At 32.6% G+C, this 27,175-nt stretch overlaps 3 protein-coding genes and 1 long non-coding RNA gene across 4 annotated transcripts; 2 read left to right on the top strand and 2 right to left on the bottom strand.

Annotated features, from left to right (window-relative positions):
- The first annotated feature begins 935 nt into the window (after nt 1-935).
- Nucleotides 936-2,448, top strand: LOC136271755 (uncharacterized). The gene is made up of 4 exons (XR_010709739.1): nt 936-1,218; nt 1,515-1,576; nt 1,674-1,811; nt 2,243-2,448. It is a non-coding gene; the product is annotated as an uncharacterized lncRNA (long non-coding RNA).
- Nucleotides 2,449-18,656: 16,208 nt separating this feature from the next.
- Nucleotides 18,657-26,197, top strand: LOC117685491 (uncharacterized). The gene is made up of 4 exons (XM_066071528.1): nt 18,657-19,032; nt 25,138-25,237; nt 25,403-25,473; nt 25,649-26,197. The coding sequence occupies exons 1-4, from the start codon at nt 18,697-18,699 to the stop codon at nt 26,195-26,197; spliced, it is 1,056 nt and encodes a 351-aa protein (XP_065927600.1). The 5' UTR covers nt 18,657-18,696.
- LOC117687974 (uncharacterized) lies at nt 19,805-21,722 on the bottom strand. The gene is made up of 3 exons (XM_034465512.2): nt 21,371-21,722; nt 20,968-21,186; nt 19,805-20,529 (listed from the first exon to the last, which is right to left on the bottom strand). Exons 2-3 carry the CDS (start codon nt 21,001-21,003, stop codon nt 20,020-20,022), a joined length of 546 nt encoding a protein of 181 aa, XP_034321403.2. The 5' UTR covers nt 21,004-21,186; nt 21,371-21,722; the 3' UTR covers nt 19,805-20,019.
- Nucleotides 21,728-24,758, bottom strand: LOC105345339 (uncharacterized). Its single transcript, XM_066071300.1, has 4 exons — nt 24,285-24,758; nt 22,438-22,984; nt 22,029-22,280; nt 21,728-21,922 (listed from the first exon to the last, which is right to left on the bottom strand). Exons 2-4 carry the CDS (start codon nt 22,981-22,983, stop codon nt 21,728-21,730), a joined length of 993 nt encoding a protein of 330 aa, XP_065927372.1. The 5' UTR covers nt 22,984; nt 24,285-24,758.
- Nucleotides 26,198-27,175: the final 978 nt, after the last annotated feature.

Consider the following 27,175-nt stretch of genomic DNA (forward strand, 5'->3'; position numbering starts at 1 on the left):
TATATTAAATATTAGACTTGATGTATATAAAACTATTTAAATTGTGAAGTACATCGATCCTCAATCAGGGGTTCAGGTCCTAAGGCGGGGCCAATATACCAACACATCGCAAATGTTTTTAATTTTAGAAAATCGGTATCAAATACCATCATTAGACTCCTAAAAGTTTTATTAGTACATGTTCAAAGTTTTTTTTTATCATGAGGTGCGGCTAATATTGTTTGATTACTATTAATTTTTACTTTTAAAATGCATAAGTTTTACTTCAATGATATAAGTCAAAGTAACATACATACTAAGTAACTGATATTTTTTTAATCAGTGGGTAGAGAAAATTACGACAAGCCAATGATCCAGCAATTACATTCTTATATCCGTTAAAAATAAAGCGAACTTTTTCAACCAGAATTGGATCGAGAGCAGACATGCAGTCATATACGTTTACATGTACATGTATCTGTTTTTCGCGCCATCCGTTAGTTTGATCAGTTTCAACTGATAAGAATTTCTATTCACTCTAGAACTTTTTTTAACCTCTAAATATATTTTATTTAAATTCTGTTTAACTATTTAGCAGTTAATGTGAGATTACCATTTTAGGATATGCTATTTTTGTGTACGTACATGTACGTCCTGTTTTACTCTACATGTTCATGTTATTTTTATTGTTGACAATAACACAAAGTGGTACGTCTTTAATCGATTACTTCAAATACAACGAAATAAAGCCCTGCCATTCTGTGGAATGATGTCCGGTTATTTTTTGATAACATTTGATGAATGAATTCTGAAAGCACCAGAAATATCCAAGTTGTAAAGTCATGATAAGTGCTAGTAACTGTTGGTTTAACTGATTTACAAAATGTAACTGTTAATTATCAGCCTTTCTATGAGTTATGAATTGTAATCTTAAAATTAAAAAAAAGTGTTCAATAACAAAGCGGGATAGACAAAATGACGTGCTTAAGGAACCTAATTGCCATGATCTGCTCCACCGGAAAGAGACAATTAAGATTTTTACACCGGGAAAAACTCAGTGTAATATGTCCATCAGATAGGAAATAGACTCTACAAGGCAAAATGATTGATAATAACTCGTGATGGCAATTTGGTCTAATAAATTAGATGAGTTATCAAAATGTGTGGAGAAAGTATGGTCGTAACCATGATTATGTTAATTTTTTATCTTCGACTTTCCACTGCAAAGCTTTGTGTAAGGTAATGCTATTATTTAATTTTCACCTAGTTATCTGTCTGCTTCTCTGTCTGTTGATAATATTTAAAATTTGGTCTTAAAACAAGCCCATTTCATTAAATCTAAGTAGCATTATTGTGACTTTAATTTTGATGCAAATCTCACTTGTATTCTACAATATTAGGAACGCATTTTATATGCCAAGTACATAATAATAAATGTTTATCTAACAATCAATGTATAACTTTTGTTTTATTCGCTTTATACATTATACAAAATTTAAACAATTAAATATAAGGTGAAGAATAATTTCATTAAGATCCGGAGTTCTGGAATGCTGTCTTGGATATATTTGGAACAAGATAGAGAACAGATGTATTCGTAAGTGTAAAATCAAAAAGACTAGTACGCTGAGCGCTCGTTCATTATTTAAATGCACATACGCCGGTGCTCATCTTTATTTGCTTTTAATGGACAGCATGTGCCAAAGGCTATATTGGACAAAACTGTAGAGTCCCTTGCCCTTCTCCGTATTATGGTCAGGAATGTACATCACTGTGTAGCTGTGCTGATAACCAGTATTGTAACCACGTTCATGGATGTATAAAACCACAAGGTAAATGTCTCGAAATAATATGTTTCTTCCTTTTTACATACTACAATGGTTTCACTAATTTTGGTGGGCATTCATTTTCATGTAAGAAAAATTAAAATCACAGTTTAAAGGATTACAGTTTAAAGGAGACTTAGCCGATAATTTTAACAATACATATTTTATTAAAAATTGCTCTTCAAATTTCAATGACACCTCATTCCGTGGATCAATTCAAAAACAAAATCCACGAAAGTTGTATTTTACAAATATTGATGAAAACACAGTATTAAAAATAGTACGTGTATACATTTTGTAATTTCAACATTGCGTCGGTTATGCACTATAACATTTTGCACTGCGTAATTTCATTGTCGTTCTGTAACTTTTAAAATAATAACTTTTTTTCCTGATTGACATAATAAACAAACAGTTCAAAAATATTCATCTTGCAGGGGATGCCTGTCAAAATCCAATGCTAAAGCCAGAGGAACACATGAATACCACGTCTCTTATGTGGACTGTTATAGTTTGTCTGTTTGTCATATCTATAACTTTTTTCACTACATACTTGTACCTCAAACTCAGAAAGAAACCAAACGTAAATGTGTCAGAGACTTTGTAAAAGCTAATAAAATTGTTTCATTTACCGTTCTGTTTAATTGTTTATTTTCCATCAATTTTATCTTTATGTATTTGCACATAAAAGCAATAATTGTGGTCAAGGAAAAAAGAAATATCCCATGTTTTAAATATCATTAACAAACGTTTTCTACTATGGTAATATTATGAAACGAATACTTCCTCTTTCTGTTAAAATTAAGAGAGATTCTTTGTTACTTCAGTGATATATTTGGGCATGTTGCATGTCATAGCAGATGTCCGTCCATTGCTGGGGCTTGGATTATGTTTATCATATATTAAATTGTTTTCTTGGGGAAAAGCAAATAGATAAATTTCATGTTTAGTAAACTCATAAAGTGAATATACGGACCAAACGATCATATTCTAGTCAAATAACGATGACTGGTCAGATGCTATCACTATGTAATACCTACATCTTGTATATACAATATATCTCCAATCCAAACAATGCATAAGCATTTCTGCTGTATAAGAAATAAATAAATTGTTTTTAGGATTCATTGATGTACAAAATTATATACTATATACGACTTTATCATCCCCAGGACCAACTGGCTTATGTTTTACGTCTTCTTAAGGAGTTCCAGTATATGTCTTCAATGGATAGCATTTGTATACTCTCTTGTATTATTTAGTTTATGGACAGATTCTATATTTTAACAAATACAGTCACCAGACCCTGCTGTCAACAACATTAACATTAAAAAAAAAGTCAATTCTGTTTTCAACTCAAACCTTTTAAGAAAAAAAAGAGAAATAACAAATAAGGTGAAAACTTGTTTGATGAGAAAAGTTGGTGACGGCGGAGTGTATTTTTTTTCAAATGATCAACAAGTTCTAAACTATTGTACCATTTTTATATACAGTACTGATCTGACCCCACCTCACTCCAGAGTAAACTCCAAGTAAACCCTTGGTTTATTTCTAGGATTTACTCTGGGTTTACTTTTTAAAAATGTGGGCCCACTAGGTTTTTATTCAGGGTTTACTTTGCGTTTACAAGGAAATTGCTTTTGGGCTCAACTGTACGCAATGGAGTGTGAATAAAACCCGTATTTTATCTTCACATCCTACATGTACTGGCTGTAATTCCTTCCCCTTGTATATTCCGAATACACATTAAGCGTCTGTTTTTAGGGGTGAACTTTTGATCGGAGTTTACTCTCTTTATCCACTCTGGGTTTTTAAATAATCATTTTAAAATTATGAAATTGCAGTTCTAAATAAGAATATTCTTAATTATATCTACCCACACATTGATATACAGATTTAATGGTTCATGACCTCAAACAAAGCGAGCTTATACTAAGGTATAGTAACGCTTGATTGCTTTTACTTCAGTACATACTTTTTCATATATGTCTTCAATTTTAAGAGCAAAGTTGCATTAAAGGAAGAAAATCGGAGTAAAATATAAATTGCACAATTCTTTATAAAAAACATTATACAAACCAATAATTATTAAAAAAAAAAAATCATGCCAACAAGTGGAATTGATACTAAAAAAAAACCTTTAGATATGCGGTAAGTGACAGCGGTGAAAACAGCTGAGCTATTCAAACCTTCCTTACAAGTGTAACACAAACACACACACACACACACACACACACACACACACACACACACACAGATATATATATATATATATATATATATATATATATATATATATATATATATATATATATATATAATATAATATAATATAATGCACAGAGAAATTCACTTTTGCTGGAGCTCCACACCTTCCGCCCCGACCAAGGCTTGAACTCACGACCTCTGGAACCCTTTCTCCTAGCAGTGAGCGGCCACCGCGCTTTTTTTTTTTTATCTTTTATTGATCAACTTTCAATTATCACAATCATCACATTAAATATCACAATCACAGTCTACATGTCAATACTTTATAGTAAAATATTTTAAAAAAATAAACAATAGTACACCTTCTGTTTCCTTTAAAATGGGATTTTTCTTCAAAAACTTTTTTGAAAAATTTTTCTGTTGTCTTGTTCTATACACATGTAATGATAGTTGTAATAAATATAATGTCTAAGTAAATATTTGCAAAACCTTTTCAAATCCATTTTTTGATTATTTTGCGACAATATTTGTCCTCTTCTATAAATAGTAAATCTACATAATGATATGAAAAAATTCACAAAAAATGTATTAACATTTTTCATGACATTAGGATATGCCGTCATAAAAATTTCATCAATATCTAAAACATTGTATATACTATTCTCACAGTCCTTCAATAGCGATTCTAAATGATATATTATAAAATCTTTCTTAAATTCCTGCACTTCGTCACATTTTACAAACATATGAAATAAATCTTCGCGTTCTGTTTTACATAATGGACATTTGTTTGAATCTGTTTTACCGATCTTCAACAGTTTTTCATATGTAAAAATACCATTATGAAAAATCTTAAAATCAAGTTCTACAACATCTGGAGGTCTACCAACTCCTCTTAATATAACCCATCTGTTATCAAGTATAGACTCATTATCTATTTGCAATTTTCCTTTCCAGTATTCGTTTGATATTAGAGGGTTAAACAGTTTGTGTATCAACATTTTGTAAAAAATCTTTACTGTACATGAAGAAAACACATTTGTTATTTTCTACACAAATCGAAAAATCTGGAATCAATGCTTCTTTCACATGAGCAGAATTTTGAACAATATTTTTCCACTCTTCTGGTATAACTGATAATAATGTTGCAAAATAATCTTTGATATGTTTTACCTTAATTTCTGAATCATATTCATGTATCAGTTCTACTATACAAGACACAGGCAAAAATCCTGGTATTACTTCATATGAAATGTCTTTGATATGTGTAATACCTGCTTTTATGAAATATACCCACACTAATGTTTTGTTCTGATTAACAATTTTAGGATTGAAAAACAAGCAGTAATTAAACACATCGTTTTTATTTTCATTGTAATCAGCATAATTGTTCACGGCATACCATGCACTAAACATTTCAACATAAAAAGAAGGCAGACATTGCAAATCCTTTTTGTTCAACTGTAGAAGAAATACTTCAACACAACCTTTCAAATCACAAATTTGTGATAAAAAATAGCAAAATGTGTGTTTCCATACTAGTTCTTTTGTAGGACACAAATACTTGGCTAAAAACTTAAGTCGATTAGAAAGCATTTTCAAATAAATATCATCAATTTTTAAACCACCATTTTTATGTTCGCCAACAGTTGTTTTATATGACACTAAATGTGTACCATAATTCCATAAAAAATCAATACATTATTTTTGAATTGTATCTCTAGCCCAAAATGGGATAGAAATCACAGACAAGGAATACCATAATTTGGACATCAACAATGTATTTATAACACTAGCTCTTCCATGTATTGTCAACTGTCTTTTTCTCCACAGATTAAGAATTTGTTTTATATTTTGTACTTTGTTTCTCAAATTTAAATTTTCACACTCTTGTTTGTTTCTACCAAAATAAACTCCAAGGATTTTCATAACATTTGTTTCAGTGACATTAATTAATTTTCTTTCATCTTCCAATAATCTTCCTGAACCTATACACATAATTTCAGACTTCTGAACAGTTATTTTGGCACCAGAGGCTCTTCCATACAATTCAAAAATCTTAAATATCTCAAAAATTGACCTTTTATCACAAACCGATAATGTCGTATCGTCTGCATGTTGAAAAACCAATGCAGTTTTATCTGACAATGGAATATCTATACCTTTAATATAACCATTACATTTAATTGCACAACTTAAAGGTTCTGAGCATAATACATACAATAAAGCAGATATTGGGCAACCTTGCCTTACCGAGTTTTTGATTGGAAAATATTTTGTAAGATGACCATTACTTTTAACACTGCTATAAATACCTGTATAAAATCTTTTTACCCATTTTCTGAAATAATCCCCAAAACCAAATACTTTCAACATCTGTAACATATACTCATGACTAACTCTATCAAAAGCTTTTTCTTGATCAATTTTTACAATATAACCTTCCATTTCATCTATTTAAGACATCTCTATAATATTTCTTATACTTACTAACGTGTCTGCAAATTCTTTTCCAATTATGCAACATGTCTGACTATCAGAAATTATACCACCGCGCTCCCCACTCGGCTATCTAGGCAAGACAAACATCTTCCTTTCGATAACGTACGGAACCTAGCTCGCTGGCCGCGCACTACACAGTCGCTTGAGATACAGGTTGAATACAGTTAAACGACAATTTGAGAGGATCGGAACGATACACATTGCATAGATACAAACATATATAACAAGCACAAACATTGCAATAACTCTCAAATTGACATGTACCTGCCCATAGTGAATGATATAGATACATGTATATATAAAGCACAGAGAAATTCACTTTTGTTGGAGCTCCATCTTCCGCCCCGACCGAAGCTTGAACTCACGACCTCTAGAACCCATTCTCCTAGTGGTGAGATTATGGACTCATTGCACGGTCATAAGATACATAGAGGATATCGACCTCGGGCTAGCGCCCTCGGTCGATATCCTTCATGTATCTAAGGTCAATATCTGTCATCCTGGGTCATTATAAATGTATATTGACCTACATTGAGTCCATATTTGTATATTAAACCCCTAACCCAATAATAATATTAATATTGACAGATTACTACTGTATAAATATGTTACATGTACGTTACGATAGCAAATAACACAATTTATGAATTTTCGATAACATTTGATCAAATTTACGATAAGTGAATTGCATAGTCTTACATGTATCCTTATCCTTATTTTTATGAACTGTAAAGTAATAATTGCTTTCTGCATATATATTTTTGACGGTAAAAATAACTTAACCATGTTTCAGTGTAAAATCAAAATGAACAAAACGTCATATACTATCCTTTGTGTTTAATTTAATATGTTGAATGACAATCTTGAAGATATATTTTAAAAAAAAAACTATGTAGTTCTACAAATTAAAATTAAACACCAATATTGAAAAGAAATTAAAAAAAAAAAACTTTGTAATTATAGTCACCTACTTGCTCGGTGATCTGTTATCATGCTAACCGGGTGGTAACTACTACAGACTTGTATCAAACCCATAATGATAAATCGCGAGATTTCCGGTGAAAATGAGAGAAGGAGTTTAAACGAAAGAATTTTTTTCCCTAAAAAACTTTTTTCAATGCATAATAAATGATGCGAATATCCATAATCTAAAGCTGAAGGATCGACGTGTATGGCATGCCAAATTTACAAAAATGAGCTAAACATAGTTTCAAAGTCGATAAACTAGGTTTATCGACTGTTAACTTTAGTTTACGGATCATAAACTATAGTTACCGACGTTAAAATATATTTCACATCTGTAAACTATAGTTAACGCGATAATCTATGTTTCACATCTGTAAACTATAGTTAACACTGAAAACAATCATTTGCGGTTGTTAAACATAGTTTATCTGATAAATAGGGTTTTATGATCAGTAACATTTACAAATTACAAAATCTAACAGCAATATAGACTGTTCACATCCTCTTCGCGCATCTCAAGATCCGTTATAAACTCGGTTTTTAGAGTCTTGGCTGTGGCCTATGTATAGGAGCCTTTAATGATCTTTTCCTCTATACCGTTGATAAAAACGTTGTTCTCCATTGAACGCGTTTTAAGGTCTAGAATCTGATGTTCCTGTGTCTTGCATTCTAGTTTGGTCATATAATATTTTAGCATGATGATCTCTCGTGCTATTTTATCTTCTAATGCTAAGTTCTGTCCGGAATACATGTAGTTCGTGTCGTTTGCCTGTTTGAAAATCTCCTCTAGTCTAAATGTGCCGCTGGTTTGTTTTGTGAGTTCTTCCATATTGTTCCCGTTTGTATCCAATCGAAGCATAAAGGTCGTATGGATGTGTGTAATATTTGATATACTAATATGTAGTATTTTTCTCATTTTTGCAGTTTAAGATATTATGCCCGTTCTTGGTCTTCCTTCTAGGTGGCTGCGTATGTCTCTCATTATATCGGTTTCAGGAAACCAATGGAGCGAAAAGATATCCTGTGCGTATATCTCTAGTACAGGATGCAGTTACTATTCCGTTACTGTGAGCATATATCACACGAAAATCACACAATGTACGCTTTTCAAAACAACAGTTTCGATGTAATTTCAATGAAAAAGTCTTAACAGCAATCAGAATGTTTTCTTACGATGTTCAATGACAGAAAGGCATTTTGAAAATAATACACAAACCCACATAAATAGGCTTAATGGGTGGGGTATCGAGAAGTGGACAAAAATCTCACCTTACATCTTGAGCATTAATGTACGATCGATTTTCATAAGAAAAAAAGGTGAAGTTATCATACTTAGTGGCTGCAATTCGTATAATTTAATACATGTATTGCTAAACTAAGACGAGGCGAAAAAACAAGATGTCTTTTACGTGTAAGATTCTTCGAAATTGTTCTGATACTTACAAGTATTCTTTTTATTTTTGACGTAACCAACATCAACAACAACAAATATCTTGATAATTAGCGTCTATTTTTTTCCCATAAGCCTGTAATAATAGTTATATTTGGGTCAGCTGTAGTGAAAAGTATCCTGAACTGTACTTTTGACAGGAATGTAGACTAAAATTCAGTTGCACCAAAGATCAATGAAATCATATAGCTGGATGTTCAAAGTCTTCATCAGAGTTTCTATTTCTTTAACCATTGTATAGATTGTTTTTATCATATTTGGTTTGAGATTATTTATTTGTAGGGAAGATGAACATTGTTACTTCAATATACAAATGTACCAATAATAGTATAATTCCAATAATTCAAGTATAACAGATATCAAAATACCGTAGACTGCAAAAAAGGAAGTCAAAACTGCAATATATATTATGTAGAGCAGACTATTAACAAGGTAAACTTTTCCATTTAACACTTCCATAAATAATAAATATAAACTGATAAATGGCAGAAAAAGGAGGAAATATGCCACCATTGGGATGGATGGCAATGTACATTACAATTGATTGAGTTTGATAAACGTAATATCAGGCTTGTGTCTATCATTTTTAAGAGAAGACGAATAGAATGGGTTATATCTATTAGAGCATCAACTCGCTACACTCCACATTTAACCGAAACATCAGCAAAAAATTAGAGACCACTATGACATCTCTAAACCACAACATGTTCTGCAAAGTTAACGAACTAAACAAAAAATTGGTCCATCATTCTGAACATGTTTTCTGTAACTGTACTGAGATGTATACCATCATTGATGGTTTAAAAAATGCAAAACAGTCTTTTTTAGAGAAAAATTATACTAAGATAAAACTATTTTTAATACATATTTGGGTTTGTGCACATTTATACGTTTTTGGGGATTCTTTAAGGACATAATACAAAATACACCAAATTCAACTAAAGGAGGGGTAGGGAAGTGAGGGTAGAAAATGCTATCAATTAGTTTATATTGAATATAATAAAGTTGTGTACATTTACAGTGCTTGAAAGGGTATAAAAGTGTCGTTTTATCAACAGATACTTTGTCATTATTTTTTTCTCATTAAAGGACAGCGTGTACATTAATCAATTTATTTGATTTAAAACATATTTTATTATGTAAAAAGGGGGGGGGGATTAGGCGCAGACAATAAATTAATGAATTAAAGCACAAGCTAATCATAGATAGATAATCATATATACTGTTTCCTAATTGTACAATAGAATGAATGTTTTCAGAAGTTTCCTGTGCAGGAAACTCGCTTCGCACTTAAACATAGCGCATATTAAACGTTTATTAATGAATACATGTACTTACAGGTATTAATAGGGAAGGAAAAAATACATTAATTCTTGAAACACTTTATTTACGGTTATCATGCTATTGCATAACTTGTGTTATTCCTTGTAATTTTTGATTTTGTACAACGAAGAACTAATCCTGCGTACAAAATACACATAAAGGTCCCAATGATGATGAAACAGACTGTCGTGTGGTACATGTACGTGTTCAACATTTTCATCCAATCTTTGAGATGTTTCTTTTTCCTTCCTGTGCAAGTAGGATCTTTGTCTGTGTTATCATTTGAAGTTGATGTATCTAGAATAATGCACTAGTTGACATTAACTTAAGAGACATGAAAAAACCCCATAATTTTGATATAAGCAAACTAATTGCACTAAACATCAATGTTGTTATTCATTTTATTAATTATAAACTACTAGGTATTTTGAAATAAATGATTAAACGTTTAGGCTTTGTTGATATGTTCGTTAAAATTGCATGTAGAGTCTACTTTATCAAATTCTTAAAAAAAAAAAAAAAGAAAATCGAACATGACAACAATATATAAGTGAATTTTATTATTTTGTTCTATGGGTTATTTGGCAAGTCATCGCCAGAGAGTACATGTACATTGTATATGTAAGAAAATATGGAAAGTACGACCAAAAGTTTTAAAAAAGCAAAATCGTACAAACTAAAAACTGAGAGACAATTTTGCCAGTGCACAGTATTTTAGTCCTTTTCAATAAACTTAATTAAAACAAAGTGTTCCCGAAATATGTGTATGTTATTTAAGCAACAACAATCAATGACAGGTATGTTGTTCATTTATAAATACTGCAAAAAAGTTTCCAAAATTCACTTTACTTTAGTTTCCTTGAGAAATCTTTAGTTCTTGATAAGTATATTTAAAAAAAACCTGAATAGTTATTGAATATCAAATGTTTATGCAATTGCTAATATCAGACGTAGTATCAGAAAAAAGCCATTAGCATTATACAAATATTGACTGGGGTTGAGGACAACATTGATTATATTAGCCACCGAGGGACGAAATATTGCCCGACGCGAAGCAGGGGCAATATTTTCGTCCCAAGGGGGCTAATATAATCAATGTTGCCTGAAAACACAATCAACATTTGTGTTGTTATATGAAGAAACAAACCAAAATTTAAGAAAGTACTTAAAACAGATCGCCGTGAATTTCTCTGCTCAACATTGAATTCACGAATTCAATATTGTGCAAAGTTTATCTCCAAAATATCCTCAGCATCAAACGGTCACTGGTGATATTCCGCCGCCCGTAAGAATTATCATACAGATGATCTACCTGATTTAAATTCACAATAATTCGCAAATCCTTATATCCGTTATGATAGCATTGTGCGTCCGTTGTTTGCTTGCCTTGACTGACTGTCTATTATGACGTCACCTTGTTTTGGAGTCGCGAAGAGTTATTTACATCATCGTTTACGAATCAACAAATCAGAAGCGATTAATTGAAAAAAACGGGGATATTCTCTAGGTATTAATCCTCGCAGGTCAATATTTAAAAAATATTGACCGGTCAATATTTTTCGGACGAGCTAATATTATAATTATCGACTATTCGCAATATAGAGTAATATAGGGAGAATATACTACCGAATATAACAATGGTTTATATAACCCATAAGCAGTAAGATATACATGTATCTGACAGAAGTATCATAAAGAAAGAACATGTAAATTGCATATACTTGTTTGTGAATGCGGGCATATGTAGAAACTGAAGACGATGACAATTTTACCAACTTTGAAACAGACTGGACTTTAATATATTTTAGATTTATTATACTGTGGCTGTTTATATGGAATATTATACCGTTAGAGTTCTCTGCATAAGGTGAATTTGTTTGTTCAGCACTCAGATAAACACGTGAAGACGTTGTGGCACTACCAGTCCATTCTACAATGATTATATAAACATGAAGGTTGATGTCTTATTAGATTTTAGAGAATATTTATAGAAAAAATTAAATACATCATTAAATTAAAATCAAACAACCCGGTAAGAAATATATTTACCAACACATCCATATGTAGAATCACAATAATATTGAATACAATTACATCTTGACAGACACTGTCTTCCATACCATGGAAATGGACAATCTATTTCACATCTACGTCCAATTTTACCATCTTTACATTCTGTATAGGATAATGATATGATATTGGACAAGAATCATCAATCATGTATAAAATGATTTAAAAATACGAAAAGCTTTTACTTATGCTACGCATATTCAACAACGTTACGCAATTTGTGAAACAATTATCAAAAATAAATAATAAATACTAAACCAGTGATTAATATACAAAAATCTGCGTGTCAAATAATAACAAGAAAAAAACCCAACATATATAATAACCAAACTAATATCGCACACTAACGTTTGCATCTCTTTTCCTTTTCGTTCCACACATATCCTGGGCAGCAAACGGTGTATCCGTCCTCACTATAATGTAAATCAGAGACAATTGTTTGTATTTATCAACATTTATCTTTGAATAACCACCATTATTTGCACCCTTGTGATTGATTTGCTAACGTGCTTATTTATTCATTATTAATTGATAATATTGATTTTTATTTGCCGTAATAAAAATGCAAAAATATATACTAGAAGTTTACCTTGTGCAGATATCCGAATTTGAAACAGCATACAGTGACAAGAAAAAAAGTAGTTTGACTATCATCAACAATGAATTCATTTTTGCAATTTGATTGCTGTTTGTGAACAACACCTGTTTAGTTTTCCCATCACTATCGTGAGAGTTTTAGCAGAACTTCCTCTATGTATTTTTAGCATTTTTTATTATTGAAATGTAATGAGCACGTCAACAACTTAATATGATTTCTGTTTAAAATTATTCTAAACTATCGCAGTGTTACAGAGTTTGCTTTCTTGTAAGACAAATGCTAAGTTAATGTTATCCAGTCTTTCATATAATATAAGCAAACATAATACTTCTATTTGAAGCCAAAGAAAAAGGTATTCGATAACGATGGTTGAAATGTAGTAGATACTCCGTGTGGTTTAATGTCATGCGGAAGTGCAAGCCGCTTAATTATCAAAAAGGCTTGGATTTCCTTGTTTAGTTGAAACTGTCACGTACAATTAAGCATGAAATGTTTGGACCGATGTTGTATAGCAGTTTTTCCCCATAGTAGCTTTTATTTAGGGAAAACCTACTATATAGTAGCCTTTCCCCTCCGGGGGGGGGGGCTACTATATAGTAGCTTTTTCCCCACAGTAAAGTTTCTTTCTCACGTTTTTGGTTCAGATATTTTATAACAAATAATTATGGAAACCTATTGGGGATTAAAATCAATGTCTCTACACTCCTAGGTTGCATATATCTGCATTCATCTGTACAGGTTAAGTTTCGTTTTGCTGATTTATAATTTTTATAGACAATGCTAAGAATTGAACATGTGTGTCATAGAACTTAATTTAGGTAATTTGATTAAAAAAGTACTTGGTTTTACAAGATATACACTTATTTGCATAATTCTGGGTTCTGAACTTGTAAGCGAAAACTGTTTTGTGATTTTTTTAAACAAATCTATCAGTCCGTCTGTTTGTGCAAATTTATCCAGGCTAAACCTCTGTTTAGAGAAATTTTGTTTCCGATGTTTCAGAGCCCGATGTTTAAAATCTAATTATATTGAATATAGTGCATATTCTTTATTTAGGGTCCTTTATCTCATAAACTAGAGATAAGCACATCACCATAGTTTCACACTGGCAGAGGTTTACCACTTGTAGATGACTATGAAAATTTCAGCCTTCAGGGTAGGGGCCATCGATGTGTCAGGGTCCGATGCTTAAAACCCCATTATAATGATTGAATAGTGTTCTATTAGTGTGGGCCTGAATCTCAGATTCTAGAGATGACCACTAAAACATATTTTCACAGTCGTAGTGGTATAGCACTAGTAGATAACCCTAAAATGTTTAGCCCCCAGGGTAGGGACCCTTGATGTTTCCTAGCCCGATGTTTGAAATTCAATAATAATGATTATTATGCCTTCTGTCAGTCTGTCAATATATATTCAATACTCATCTATCTTCGCATAGTATTAAAGGATTTATATAGCGTAAGCATACTATGCCGAAATAGAGCACGGCAAATGTTTTCAACGAAAATCTTTCAAGCGCCGACAGCGGGATTCGAACTCACGACGCTAAAATCATTCAAGCTTGAAGCCCAATGCGTTACCGCTATTCTAAATATCAGCCGTTATTAAAACTAACGGTATTTATATGTATCGAACATAGATATATACGACTGACATCAAGCAATACAAATTATTAATTTTTCCAAAACACTTCATTATTGACGGTGATTTTAAAGTTAAAGTTTCTTATAAACTTTTGAACAAATTGATTGAACATTTTCCAAAGAAATTCTACATGAGAATCACAAAAACGCTTTTTTAAAAGGCACTTGATAAAGAATGTACAAGAATAAAATTCAATGAGATTTCGTCTGCTAAACATTTCGAGTTTGCTCGGTAAGGCCAAACGTCTCTCATTTCTTGAAAAGAACATAAACCTTTGTTGATTTTTTATTGTACAACAACTTGTTGATTAAATAAACAATCAAATCAATTGATTAATTTTGAAGAGAAAAAAAACACCAAAAGCTTGCTTTTCCAGTGATAATTTATAGGAACTTGTCATCACTCGAACGTCACAGCTACTTAAATATAGCAAAGAACGTCAGTATATTCAACAGTCGGCATTATAATAACAATAGTGTTGTGTTGTGCATGTACTATGCCTAAATAGTAGTCAGGGTTTGATTCATACTATGTATCAAACCCTGACTACTATTTAGGCATAGTACATGCACAACACAACACTATTATATAAATAGTGTATCTTAAGGGACCCATGACCTCAAAAACTAGAGTTGACCACATCATCATATTTTTACGGTCATTTAAAAGTACATAAATACACACTCACTCAAATATTTCTTTATCAAAATGGTTGACAATTACGTTTAATTTCCCTTCTTTTTTTTTTAAATTTACGAACAATTTTTTTTTAAAAAGGTACACGGGCAAATTCATTATTCTTCAAAACATTTAATCAATTCATAAGATGATATAATGAATTAAATAAATAAACCAATAAAATTTTGTTCATAAAAGTAGCAACCGAAAAACAAAAATAAATAACTAACAAAAGTGCATTTAATATACAACTTTTTTACTTGGTTATAGAAGAGCAAGCTTATGTTAAAAAAAAAATATGTCAGCTCTTAAAAAATGTGTTAGTTTTTATTTCTACTTACCCTTGTTTCATTGTTCGAAGAAATATTACGGTAAAGGAGTAAATCGTTATTGCAAAAATATGAGACAAATAGTATGATAAGATTTTTAGTTAAGTGAATCGGATATCGTGTTTTATATGGCACTGTTTTCAAAATTGTATAGTATTTATAAATCACGCTGCAAAATAAAAAGCGGAAAAATTAGCATGCAGTGAATGATATTACAATGTATATTCCTAAGGTTAGTTCAGGCTCCATTTCACATTTTCCAAAGTATCCAGTTCTTGTTGTAAAGCCATTTCATTTAAAAAGAAAAAAAAGGTTTACACCATAACATCTCGCGTTTCGTAAATGTGTGCTAAAAACATTAATATGAATATGTGTGACTTTAAAACAAAATTGTAAATACTAACTTTACACATGCCGATAATACATAATCAATTATAATACCCCTTACCCATGATTTAGAACCCTATCAATCAAAGTAAAAAAAAATCGGTTTCTCGACATATCATTGCACCCTGTCTCTCGTTTGATATTTAACGAGGCTGGGTCTAATTTGTTTTGCCCTAGATTTTGAATGAAATTTTTTGTACATGAATTTATACTGATATAATTATTATTTTAAGATAAAAAACTAATACATTTACCACACCGTTTGTTTAAGGGGTCATCGCAAAGTTTGTTAATTTTTAACGTAGGACCATAATTATGGGATTTTGTTTGAAATGTATCAATTTTGCACATTTTCACAATTATGTTTTAAACTTCTGCCCTAGGGGTTTATTTTTCTGTTCTATATAATAAAGTTATTGCTAAAAGGCATCAGATGGTCAAATAAAAAAAAACTTTTTACCTACTGGTTTGTTTCAGGGGTCTTATCAAAGTTGTTATTTTGTATGCCCAATTTCCCAGTTTGTCAGATAATGGCTATTTTTTATTTATCAAAGACGAAAATGGTGATCTTTATAGTATTATTAAAAAATTCAGACATATTTTAGTAATAAATAAATATATAACATCACATATTAAGAGTCATTCATATAAAATACATGGTTACTGTTTTGAAATAAATGAATTAAGCTATATTCAGGCGGATTAAGAAAACGTGACAGAGGGCTAGGTTTGCTGAACTTTCTTCACGTTTTCAACCCGAGCCCAATATAGCTTAAAGGGGCATGGTCACGATTTTGGTCAAAAATTATTTTTCCAATTTTATTGTTAACAATGCTCCAGTAAGGCATTCTTAATAAGCAGCTAAAATTTGAGTGTTTTTTGTTGAGTCATAAGCAAGTTACAGAGCTTACAATCCTTTGCTATGTAAACAAAGTGTTTGTTTACATTATGAACGTTGAAGAGAAAATGCCAGTTTTAGACCTTAAATGAATGTTTTAAACGTTAGGAACTGTCTATCTATGCTTAAAATGAATAAGAAAATAGATATATCAGGTAGAAAAAATTTTTTAGTGTAATATCGAGCATATGTAAACAAAAACAGGCCACGAGCCTTGTTTACATGACAAAGACTTGTGGGCAATGTATCTTGCTTATAACTTTACAACCGACTCAAAAATGTTGGGTAATCATTACAAATGCATTCCTTAAGCATTGCAAATAACAATAACAGAAAAAAAAATTTTGACCAAAATCGTGACCATGCCCCTTTAAACAATATAATTTTACGCATCAAACGAGCTATTTTCAAAAAGTTTCGCTGAATATCTGCAGTTGAAACTATCACGCAATGGCGTCAACAAAGCAAAAAGATGACGTCACAGTACAAATGAAACGCTGTGCGAAAGCGTGCCTACTCGTTCTGTACTCAGCCTCGTTAAAAGTAGAAATATATGATTATATTTATGATCGTCAATTATAACGGTATTAATTTAAAATTATTAGCCTTTTGGAAGAAGGGAGAAATACATTTCCTTTTCTTATTCCCTTCCTCTACATGAGGAGCTTACATGTATACATAGATGATAATACATGGGAAAATTAAAGTTCCAAACCGGCGTATTTTTGCTCAAATGTATCGATTAGATCAGAAAATTTTGAGGTATTCCGAAATCCGTGTAAAAGGTGTTACAAAAAGGTGTAACAAAAGCCAAAATAAATGGTGACGACACAGGAATGTTATAAAGGCGCGTGCCTTTAGTCATATCAGGGGTGAAAAAACCATGTATTGTATTCTATGCCATAATTATCCATTATTATGAGAAATTAATATCATATCAGTTATTGCAAATTATTGCCCCGAATGGTCAGCCATAAACATGACCGAAATGTGTAAAAGGTAGAAAATCTACCATATAGTAGGTTTTCCCTAAGGATTAATCTAGCTTTAGAAAGAGGGAAACCCCACTATATTGTTAGCTATCCATGGGAAAAAAAACTGTGATTTAGCCCTTTTTCCGGGCGAGGGGGACTGCTCTATAACAACTTTTTCTGGGGGAAAAGATGGTTAGGGGGAAAGGCACTATATAACACTGATACCGTTTTGTATCTTTATATTTGTTTTAAGTTAATGTGTCTTTCTTTTCATGACCGAACATTTTCGTTTGAAGAACTTGTAACTGTACTGAGATGTAAAACATTATCATTTATTGTATAATAAATGCAAGCTAGTAATCCAATGAATTTCACTTTATACACAATGACAGTATTTAAGTTGACATTACTGGTGTTAATGGAATTATTTTTTAGACGTTTTTATAAACGGGTTTATTTGGTAAATAACAGCTGAAATATCATTTATCAAAGAGTAAATACAACTAGAGCCGAGCTCGTTGCAAAGCAACGAGTAGGTCTTCCGTCGCAACTTCGTGTCGCGAAAGGATTGTCCATCAGTCTCATTAAAATACCTCCTTCTCCTGACACTTGTCAGAGCCTGACAGACCCTGTATTGATAAAAGGTCATCTTTACATGACAATTTCTTCTTACGAATTAGAGCTTTAGAAAATTGATTGGAACTCTTCAAATGGAGACAAAAAAAATTAATTCATACCTGTTTTCTATGTAACCTCTAGATTGAGTATTGCACTACTCATTAAACAGAAAAAAGCATATCTTTGCTAAGTAGGTGTTTATTTAATTCTCGACTTGTACATTCCGATAATGCATTGCGGCGGATGTTTGGGTCAAGCGAGGTCAGGGGTAAAGCGTCATTAGATACTGTTTTCGAAATGGGCAAAAATGACTTTTGTGTTGCATACGGTTGCAACCACCACCGTACCTACGGGGCAACTTGTACATTTTTCACATTTCCCGAGGACCCAGAATATTTTCAAAGGTGGACCAATGCCTGCAAACGAGATGTTGTTTACGAAAGTGGCAAGAGAACGAAGTGGACGCCATCAGAATACCAGAAGCTTTGTAGCTGTCACTTTGAAAGCGACCGGTGCCCGGACCCAAAATCAAGAAAACCGGGGAACAAAAACAAAATTCCCACGATATTTTCACACAAGGCAAGGACATGTAATATGTATATATTTACGTATGCAATCACCAAAATTATAAATAAGTCAAAACATGTAGGTTTTATATATGATATACAAGTACAATCGAGGAATATAACGTTAGGCATAAACATGACGTTGGCTTGTGCATGCTTTTTAAACTTTATCTTGTACTTTTGTGCACTGTTTACAAAATTTTAGTCTTATGCATATAAAGAATAATCCATGAAAAACTGTATTCCCATAATAGCCACTGGCATAGGTGGTGCTACAGTTCTCATTTAAATTTCACATTTCATTTTTTAAGAACTAGGTACAGTTTTGGTTGAAATCTGCCCGGTTATGAAATTTGATGAAAATGCATCAGATGTTTAATGGACATCTTTACTTTATAGAAATATAGATTTGAATTCCATGAATTACAAAGAACCCTTGAAAAGTGCATGTTAAGTTGCCTTTGTCATATCGCAGGAATGCAGATTTTTGCCTGACAAAGCGCATTAAGCTAGAATTTAAATTCATCAACAGTAAAAATAATATCTTATTTCATATTTTATAGTATGGATATTGGATTATAAAAAAGTATTTTTGAACTAAAACATAAAACCATTTACCAATGTCTTAAAAAAACGTAAAACTAGCCTTAATATTGCATTTGACCTTTTTGCACTTGATTTTTTTCTTTCAAGTTTTTTTTTTCATTGTTATAAATACTTATATTAAAAAAAGATGAGATTTTATTTTCTATCAAAATTATAAAAATCAAAGAAAGACACTAAAATGAAGAAATCAAGTTTATCGAACAAGGAAATTAAATAACAAATACATTATACATGTAACACTTAAATACACAAATAATGACAACTACCCTGGTAACAAAAGTTCAAATCACTGAGGCACACCAATTCCAAACATGTATTATCTCTCTCTCTCTCTCTCTCTCTCTCTCTCTCTCATACACAAAACAACTTCTTTCTTACTTTCCTCTTTCTTCTCTCACTCTTCAACACAACCTTCATCTTCATCACTGTCCGATTCATCAATGATGGCAGGGATGTCAGAGGCGTCTTCCAGTGATGCAGTCCAGTTTCGAACCCCCTTTAGTGAATTCTGATATCGTCCAAAAGAGAGATACCAGATAACACTGGTAACATGGCCGCACATCCCAACAACTCTGGTGCCAGCTTTACATTTGCAAAACCATCCATCGACCACTCCGTCACCAAAACTGACCCAGCATCTGTACTGTTTTGCGGATATATGTCTGCTTTGAATTTTGGCACACAACAATCCAGGAATCTCGTCATTGATGAGGATTTCAAATCCACCGTCTGCGTCAGTGTGTTCCTGAGCAAAGGAGAGGGCCATGCGCAGCTGATACACCCCGAGCGTAAGTTGGCGCAGTTCACTTTCATCATAGCATGGAAAATCTGGAGCTACATTCTCCACATCCACTTTTGACCAGCGCATTCCTCTTCTATCCAGTCCCTCACCTTCAACACGTTCCTGTAAAAAAAATTAGTTATATATTTATGACAAAAGTCAGAATTTGTCCTACAACTAGATTTAATTATGTCATTACATGGACGAAATTATTCAAGGATTATTAGGAATCATTCTTTGAGTATTATGAGGTGATAATTTTGGTCGTGGCATGATCAAATCCAGTAAGGCCCGAAGGGCTATATGATAGATTAGATCACGCCCAGACCGAAATTATCACCTCATAATATTCATAGAATGATTCCTTATTACTTATATTTATATAATTTTGAACCATCGCACGATTAAATATTTAAATATAAATAAGCAAACCCCGCTGGCCCCTCAATTTGGCGTCATTTGAAGTTATGGGTTATAGAGTATAAAATCGATACGTAGAGTAATCACAGGCAAAGACACTGGCACATGTAAATATATATATAACAAACATATATAAAGTACCTGTAGTGTATTTGCTCTCTGTGAAAGATGGAGCATTTTGGCAGCAACTTGTTCATCCTCTTCTGATGATCTACTAATTGGAGGCCTATACTTGTTACAGAGTGCTGCAACAATTCTAACATAGTCACCAATGAATGGGATCTGGGAGTTTGGCAAGGTCTTGGACAAATACTGTCACTGTTTCAGGCGTCCATTACATGCTTCAACTACCCATCGCACCTGAAGAGTGAGAAATACATGTATAAAATAATCTTCTAATATTCAACAATCAGATGTACATTCACAATTCAGTTTGAATTACCTGTGTTCATGAAGATTAATAAATATTTAGAAATTAACTCAATAGTATATAATTACATAGGTATATTATTTCTAAAAAATAATAAATATTATTACGAGTTACCTTTGTCACTACTCTTGATAAGTTAGAATCAATAGTTGAGAGCTGCTTCTCTCCCCGTTTCATAAATGCTGGCATCTCTAACTTTATCCCAACATCTTCCAGAACATCTTGGGCATCTCTGAAGCCACGGTCCACTACAAACACATCCTCCTCTTGAAGCCAGTTCCTGAGTTCCTCAGCATTATGGTAAATCATGTGCCTCAGTATGCTGGCGTCATTGTTCTTACTGTCTGCTAGATAGGGGCCAAGAACTGACACAATGTACCCAGTCGTTGTCACCACCATCATGGGTTTCACAAGAGGCCTGTGTTTGTGCATGCTATATGATCTACGAGCAAAAGCAAAATTTGAACTTTTCTATGTATAGATATATGTTCCATCGAGAACCAAAATTGCTGGATTCGATGTAACATCTTCAGTCATGAGATTTCTGGCCAGTTGTCGGGTGTGGTTCTGGATCACCTCCTCGCGTGTTATGTGGTTAAATCCAAGATTGTGTGGCACAAAGTATCTCATAAGTGAAGTTCGTGCAGAAACTATAGCTCGGCGAACCTGGAATATATCATATTTAATTAATAAAAATCGCCTTTATATATCAAATAATAAAAAAAACATGTGTAAAAATATTTGATTTTCATATCAATTATAAAATTCTTACTTGAAATTTAGTCATATGAAACAAAACAGCAAGCAGTTTGTTAGAAAGAGCTGATCTAAGTTTCATCAGGAGGATGGCAATACATGTCCTCTTGCTCCGATTTCTAGTTGAGTTGATGCTGGTAACTGACGATACAATGTCGTGAAATTCCCGTCGAGAAAATCCAGTCAGTACTCTATACTCATCGTCATCCATACAGCTTTCATCATCAAAGTCAAGCCTTGACTGTTGGAATGCCTTCTCTCGCAAGTCCTACAAAATGAAAATTATTATCATCGTTTACATGCTACATCATCATTGTTGTCATCATCAACACCATCAAAATTCTCCTCTTCACCAACATTAATCATTAATCATTACTTTAGTTTTACATTATCATGTATTTTGATTTCATGCAAATTGTTGATACCTTTATGAGACTGAGGATGAATGTTTTGTTGAGCGTTGTGCTTTCATTGGTCCTGATCTGCTGCATAGCATCATCAACCATTTTCCCATTTTCTAGATGTCGCACACAGCATCTTGCTCCAGATGGAATGGTGATTTCTCTCCTAATAAACACTAACAGCCGAACATGATGGGAAACAGCCACAAGCTTTGGTCCTGGTTTCTTGCAAACAAAGCAGTAACCATGGCTCTGTGATGATGATGGAATAGGCAAGGGTACAGATGGGGGACTTGGGAATGCATGTTTTGGACGCTTCTGCTTGGGTGACGCAAATGTTGGATCCTCTGTTTCCTCTTGGGGAGCTATTCTCGGCAACACAGATTCCCTTGTCACTGAGTCTTTGACTTTCCGACACTTGTGACGACACTTGTTACAGAGAACATCTGTTTCCTCAACATTTAAGGAAAAATGTTTGCGTAATATTACCAGAAATGTACTAGCTGGGCGTCTTTCATCAGGAGGGGCCTTTCTATTACAAAGCACGCATCTATATTGTTTCCCATCCATCCTTAAAAAACAAAAGGTGATATTAATAAGCTTAGTATTAACCACACACATTTGATTTCTGATTTTTTTTCCAATATACATTCATAGATATTAAATATGATTCAAGAATCCTCAACACCCTGTGAATTATGATCTTTATGACAGCTTAAGTACATCACAATATGGCTTCCATCTACCAACCTGCGTCATGAGTTTAAATTCTGCCCTGACTTTTTTTTTCACAAAGAATAAGTAAAATTTTTAAAAGCTGAATTGTTTTTTATTTATTTATTTTTTTTATTTTATTTTTTTTTTGGGGGGGGGGGATTTTAAAGTCAAACCCATGCTTAAAATCCATATCTTTAAGTTATTATTTTTAAAAATGGGCTGGTATGCAGAACTTATACATGTACTGAGGGTATGCTGAAGACCATGAATAATTATGAATATTGATATATTCAATTATTCGTTTTTAATCATTTTTTTTAATCAGCAAAATAAATCGTATGCTTAAATATTTAAGTTTAATATTGCCTATCAGCTCTATATTCTAGTACACCCCCCTCCCCCTCCCCCCCCCCCCCCCCCCCCCGTTCACAAAAAGACATTCAAAGTTTTTGTAAGTAACAAAAACCCATAATTTTTTTTCAACAGATTTTAATATTGTGATATATGTATCTAAAACTGTTAATTTATTGTAATGATATCATTTTATTAAATAATAGCAAAGCTTCATATGCGAATGAAATGCCGCCGGTATAAAGTAAATACTGTAACTTTTGCACCACTCTGTATCCATCGAAACTTTTGGTACAGACTATACGTGATATAGATCTATATTTAGCACTTGTGAATACACTGTACCTGTAGCATAAGACTTAAATATCCCCATCGTACATAATTTTGATATCATAAATATGATGAGATAAATTGATTCAAGTTTGCAACAAAGATTCACGTTTCATTGAGTGTATACATGTACTTATCGGGGCACTTACATGTATATTCACGCAGACGATAGTTAATTTCTACTTGTCATGTTTACATATTGCAGGCATGAAATAGAAAGCATTTTATCTTTATAAAAAAAATAATACTTAACAACAATCATTTACAGAAAATAAAGAAATCAATTACCTTCTTCTATCCCCGGCAAATGGATAAAATATCATACAATTATAGGACCTATATATATTGTGCATGTGTGTATGGTGTCTGAGCGTGATTGATAAAAACATAACGTTATCGCGTTATATCCTTTAAATAAGAATACAAACGTTGCAAAGATAGAACAATTCGATGATTTATAAAAACCAAGTTACCTAGCTGCTTATTGTCTGCAATTTCCACGAATCGTGGAACAGTTCATCTCTGGAACCATCTGATGTACATCGCTTTGTTTACAGCATCCATAACAACCAAAATGGCATCCCCTCCGTATGAATGACTCGGTTTTATCCGGATTGTGTTTTTATTATTGTGTTAATTAACAGATAAAAATGCTCTTACACAAAAAAAACAAATGGATATTTGTGATTTTTGACCGAAATTTGACCTCATTTTCGCTTCTATAGACGAAATACGCGAAGTGGTTACTCTAAATTGCATTTTGATTGGCGACGATCTATAAAACTTAAATTGATATTTGAACCCCTCCGACAACGTCGCCCGGGACGAAACTTTCAGGATAAGTACATCTTGCAATTAACTATTCTTGTACGGAAAATCGTTCCGGGCGACGAGGTCGGAGGTGTTCAATTTTACTCATTTACATCAGATTGACCAGCAAAAAGGCCATAAAATGGCATATCGACGTTACTTTGATGGATCATTTGCTACGCATGCGCATGAATGTGCCGATTCTAACATGGTATTACAAGTTATTATGACCTCCTCTTTATATTATATGCGGACAACTTATCGGAATCGCAAGATATTTTTTCCCATAAAAACCGTGCAAATTCTTAAGGAAACCGTACCTAGTTCTTTCTCATTTACATTTAAAATTGCATGAGTCATTAGTGTTTCTGAACTGATATATAGCATTGACTCCTAATGGTCAGTGCCAATTATTCCCTGTGACACAATTACCAGTATTCTTATCATCTTTTAAAATAACTCAAATATCTAAATCTAAGCATTTTGTATTTTATTCTGTTATTCTTTCATAAATAGGAAAAACCAAAGAGAAGGCGTCCAAATAAACTGATGATCAGATCACATGATAAGCTACAGGAACCATCACCAACTGTATCTTCTTTTTCTGAAAGTACAGGTAATCAGTTTTGCATAATCAGCAGTAAGAGTCAGCTATTTGTTAGATTTTATTGTCACATTTCATTGAAAAAAAAAAACTTTTTATTTAAGGAGCCAATGTGGTCTAATAGATTACTGCATATATTCCAGGGAATAAGAAATTAAATGCTTTATTTATTTTCAGCTTCAGTTGACACTGTTTCAGAGACTACCAATCAGCATGAATCTCTCCAAGAGTCATTGAGAGTTGTTGAAGTATATACTTTTTTTCTTGTTTTAAAATTTGTATTTTTGAAAAAAAAAATGACTAGATTTAAAAAAAAAATGTATGAACAGAATATATATCTGGATAATTTCGCTGACTTACTCAAATCATATATATTTTAGAGTTATTTAATGCGATTAATAAGTGATTCTATTAATTTAACAGGCACCAGAGAGGAATGGTCATGATTATTTACAAACACTGTCTGACAGGAAGAGTTTCCAGAATTTTGAAGATCTAAGTTCAAGTGACCCTGATTTCACTAAATTTTTCAATTCTGTTCAAAAAGACTCTAAGATTTACCAAGAAATGTGTTCCAAAAATCAGATCTTCAAAATGGAAGTCATACAGCAAAATAAGCAATTATTTAATTTTTACACTGGCTTGGATCTTGATGTTTTCAACTCATATCTACAACGAAAAGCTTCATCTATGCAGTACTTCCATGGTGAAAGAACAACATATGTCCAACCATTTAATCTGGATGGCTATGGTGTGAAGAGAAAGCCTGGTGTCACCAGGCAGCTTAGTCTACAAGAAGAATTCTTCAGTGTTTTGTATCGTTTACAGATAGGACATTTACTGGAAGAATATAGTCTTCGCTTTGGTGTGAGCTCCAGTCAGTTCTCCAGAAATTTCACAACCTGGATCAATCTCTTATCTATGGAACTGGAACTTTTATGTAAAAACGCAGAGCCAGATGAAGATGTTTGACTTGCAAGTTGCTTCAAACCATTTCCAAACTTGAGAGTTATTTTGGACTGTACGGAACTGTTCAGTGAAACACCTTCCAGTGTGGAGTACCATAAACAGACTCACAGCAATTATAAACACCACTCTACAATAAAATTTCTAGTTGGGATCCATCCCTCAGGGGCTGTGACATACATCTCAAAAGCTTATCCTGGAAAGTCGTCAGACAAACAGATCACACAAGAAAGCCTGGACCTTATTGACTCCCTTATACCAGGACAAAAGGTTATGGTGGACAGGGGCTTTACGATTGAAGAGGATCTCCCTTGTGGTGTCAAATTAGTGATTCCTTCTTTCAAGGGTGCAAGCAGACAACAACTTACCGCAAATGAGCTATCAAAGTCAAAAGTCATCTCCAGGGCACGAGTTCATGTGGAACGATGTATGCGTAGGATTAAGTCTTTCAACATTCTAAGACAAGAATTAAAACTATCGCAAGTTGATGTATACGAGCAGATATTCAAAACCTGTGCCTATCTTGTTAATTTTCAAAATCCTTATTTAAAGTCTGATGATTATGGTGTTTCTGAACTAAAACATAATGCTGATACATAATTGAGATGCATATATTATATGTTATGCAAGTTCAACTGTCATTGTCTGATGTAGTGTATACAAAAGTATTGAGTTGGAAAATAATTCTGCTTAATATACACACCACCAAGTTATATTTGTGTGATAAATACTTGTACCCTGTATCACGATTTACCGTAATTTCAATTTGATATTAATTTAATAAAAATGAATGGGTTACTTTTTCTATTTATTTCATATTATCAATTGTTATACTTTCATGTTAAATACTGAAATCTGATTGGTTAAGACGCAGTTAATAATATTTACTATTACCCTCAGCGTTAGCAACGCACTTGGCAACGGGTAACATTAAAAAATGTTACATGCGCGAAAATTATGCGCGTACGGTTCGCTGTAGAATTC

The sequence above is a fragment of the Magallana gigas genome, chromosome 9, assembly GCF_963853765.1.
Source record: "Magallana gigas chromosome 9, xbMagGiga1.1, whole genome shotgun sequence".
In the NCBI taxonomy this organism is placed as follows: domain Eukaryota; kingdom Metazoa; phylum Mollusca; class Bivalvia; order Ostreida; family Ostreidae; genus Magallana; species Magallana gigas.

Coding starts and splice junctions, on each gene's coding strand:
- LOC117687974 (XM_034465512.2), bottom strand. CDS start 21,003: ATGCTCCATCTTTCACAGAGAGCAAATACACTACAG. Junction 20,530..20,967: donor AGAGAGCAAATACACTACAG/GTACTTTATATA, acceptor TTTTTTTTACAG/GAACGTGTTGAAGGTGAGGG.
- LOC117685491 (XM_066071528.1), top strand. CDS start 18,697: ATGTTTGGGTCAAGCGAGGTCAGGGGTAAAGCGTCATTAGATACTGTT. Junction 19,033..25,137: donor CCACGATATTTTCACACAAG/GCAAGGACATGT, acceptor TTTCATAAATAG/GAAAAACCAAAGAGAAGGCG. Junction 25,238..25,402: donor TTCTTTTTCTGAAAGTACAG/GTAATCAGTTTT, acceptor ATTTATTTTCAG/CTTCAGTTGACACTGTTTCA.
- LOC105345339 (XM_066071300.1), bottom strand. CDS start 22,983: ATGGATGGGAAACAATATAGATGCGTGCTTTGTAATAGAAAGGCCCCT. Junction 22,281..22,437: donor TCATCCTCAGTCTCATAAAG/GTATCAACAATT, acceptor TTCATTTTGTAG/GACTTGCGAGAGAAGGCATT. Junction 21,923..22,028: donor TTCATATGACTAAATTTCAA/GTAAGAATTTTA, acceptor GATATATTCCAG/GTTCGCCGAGCTATAGTTTC.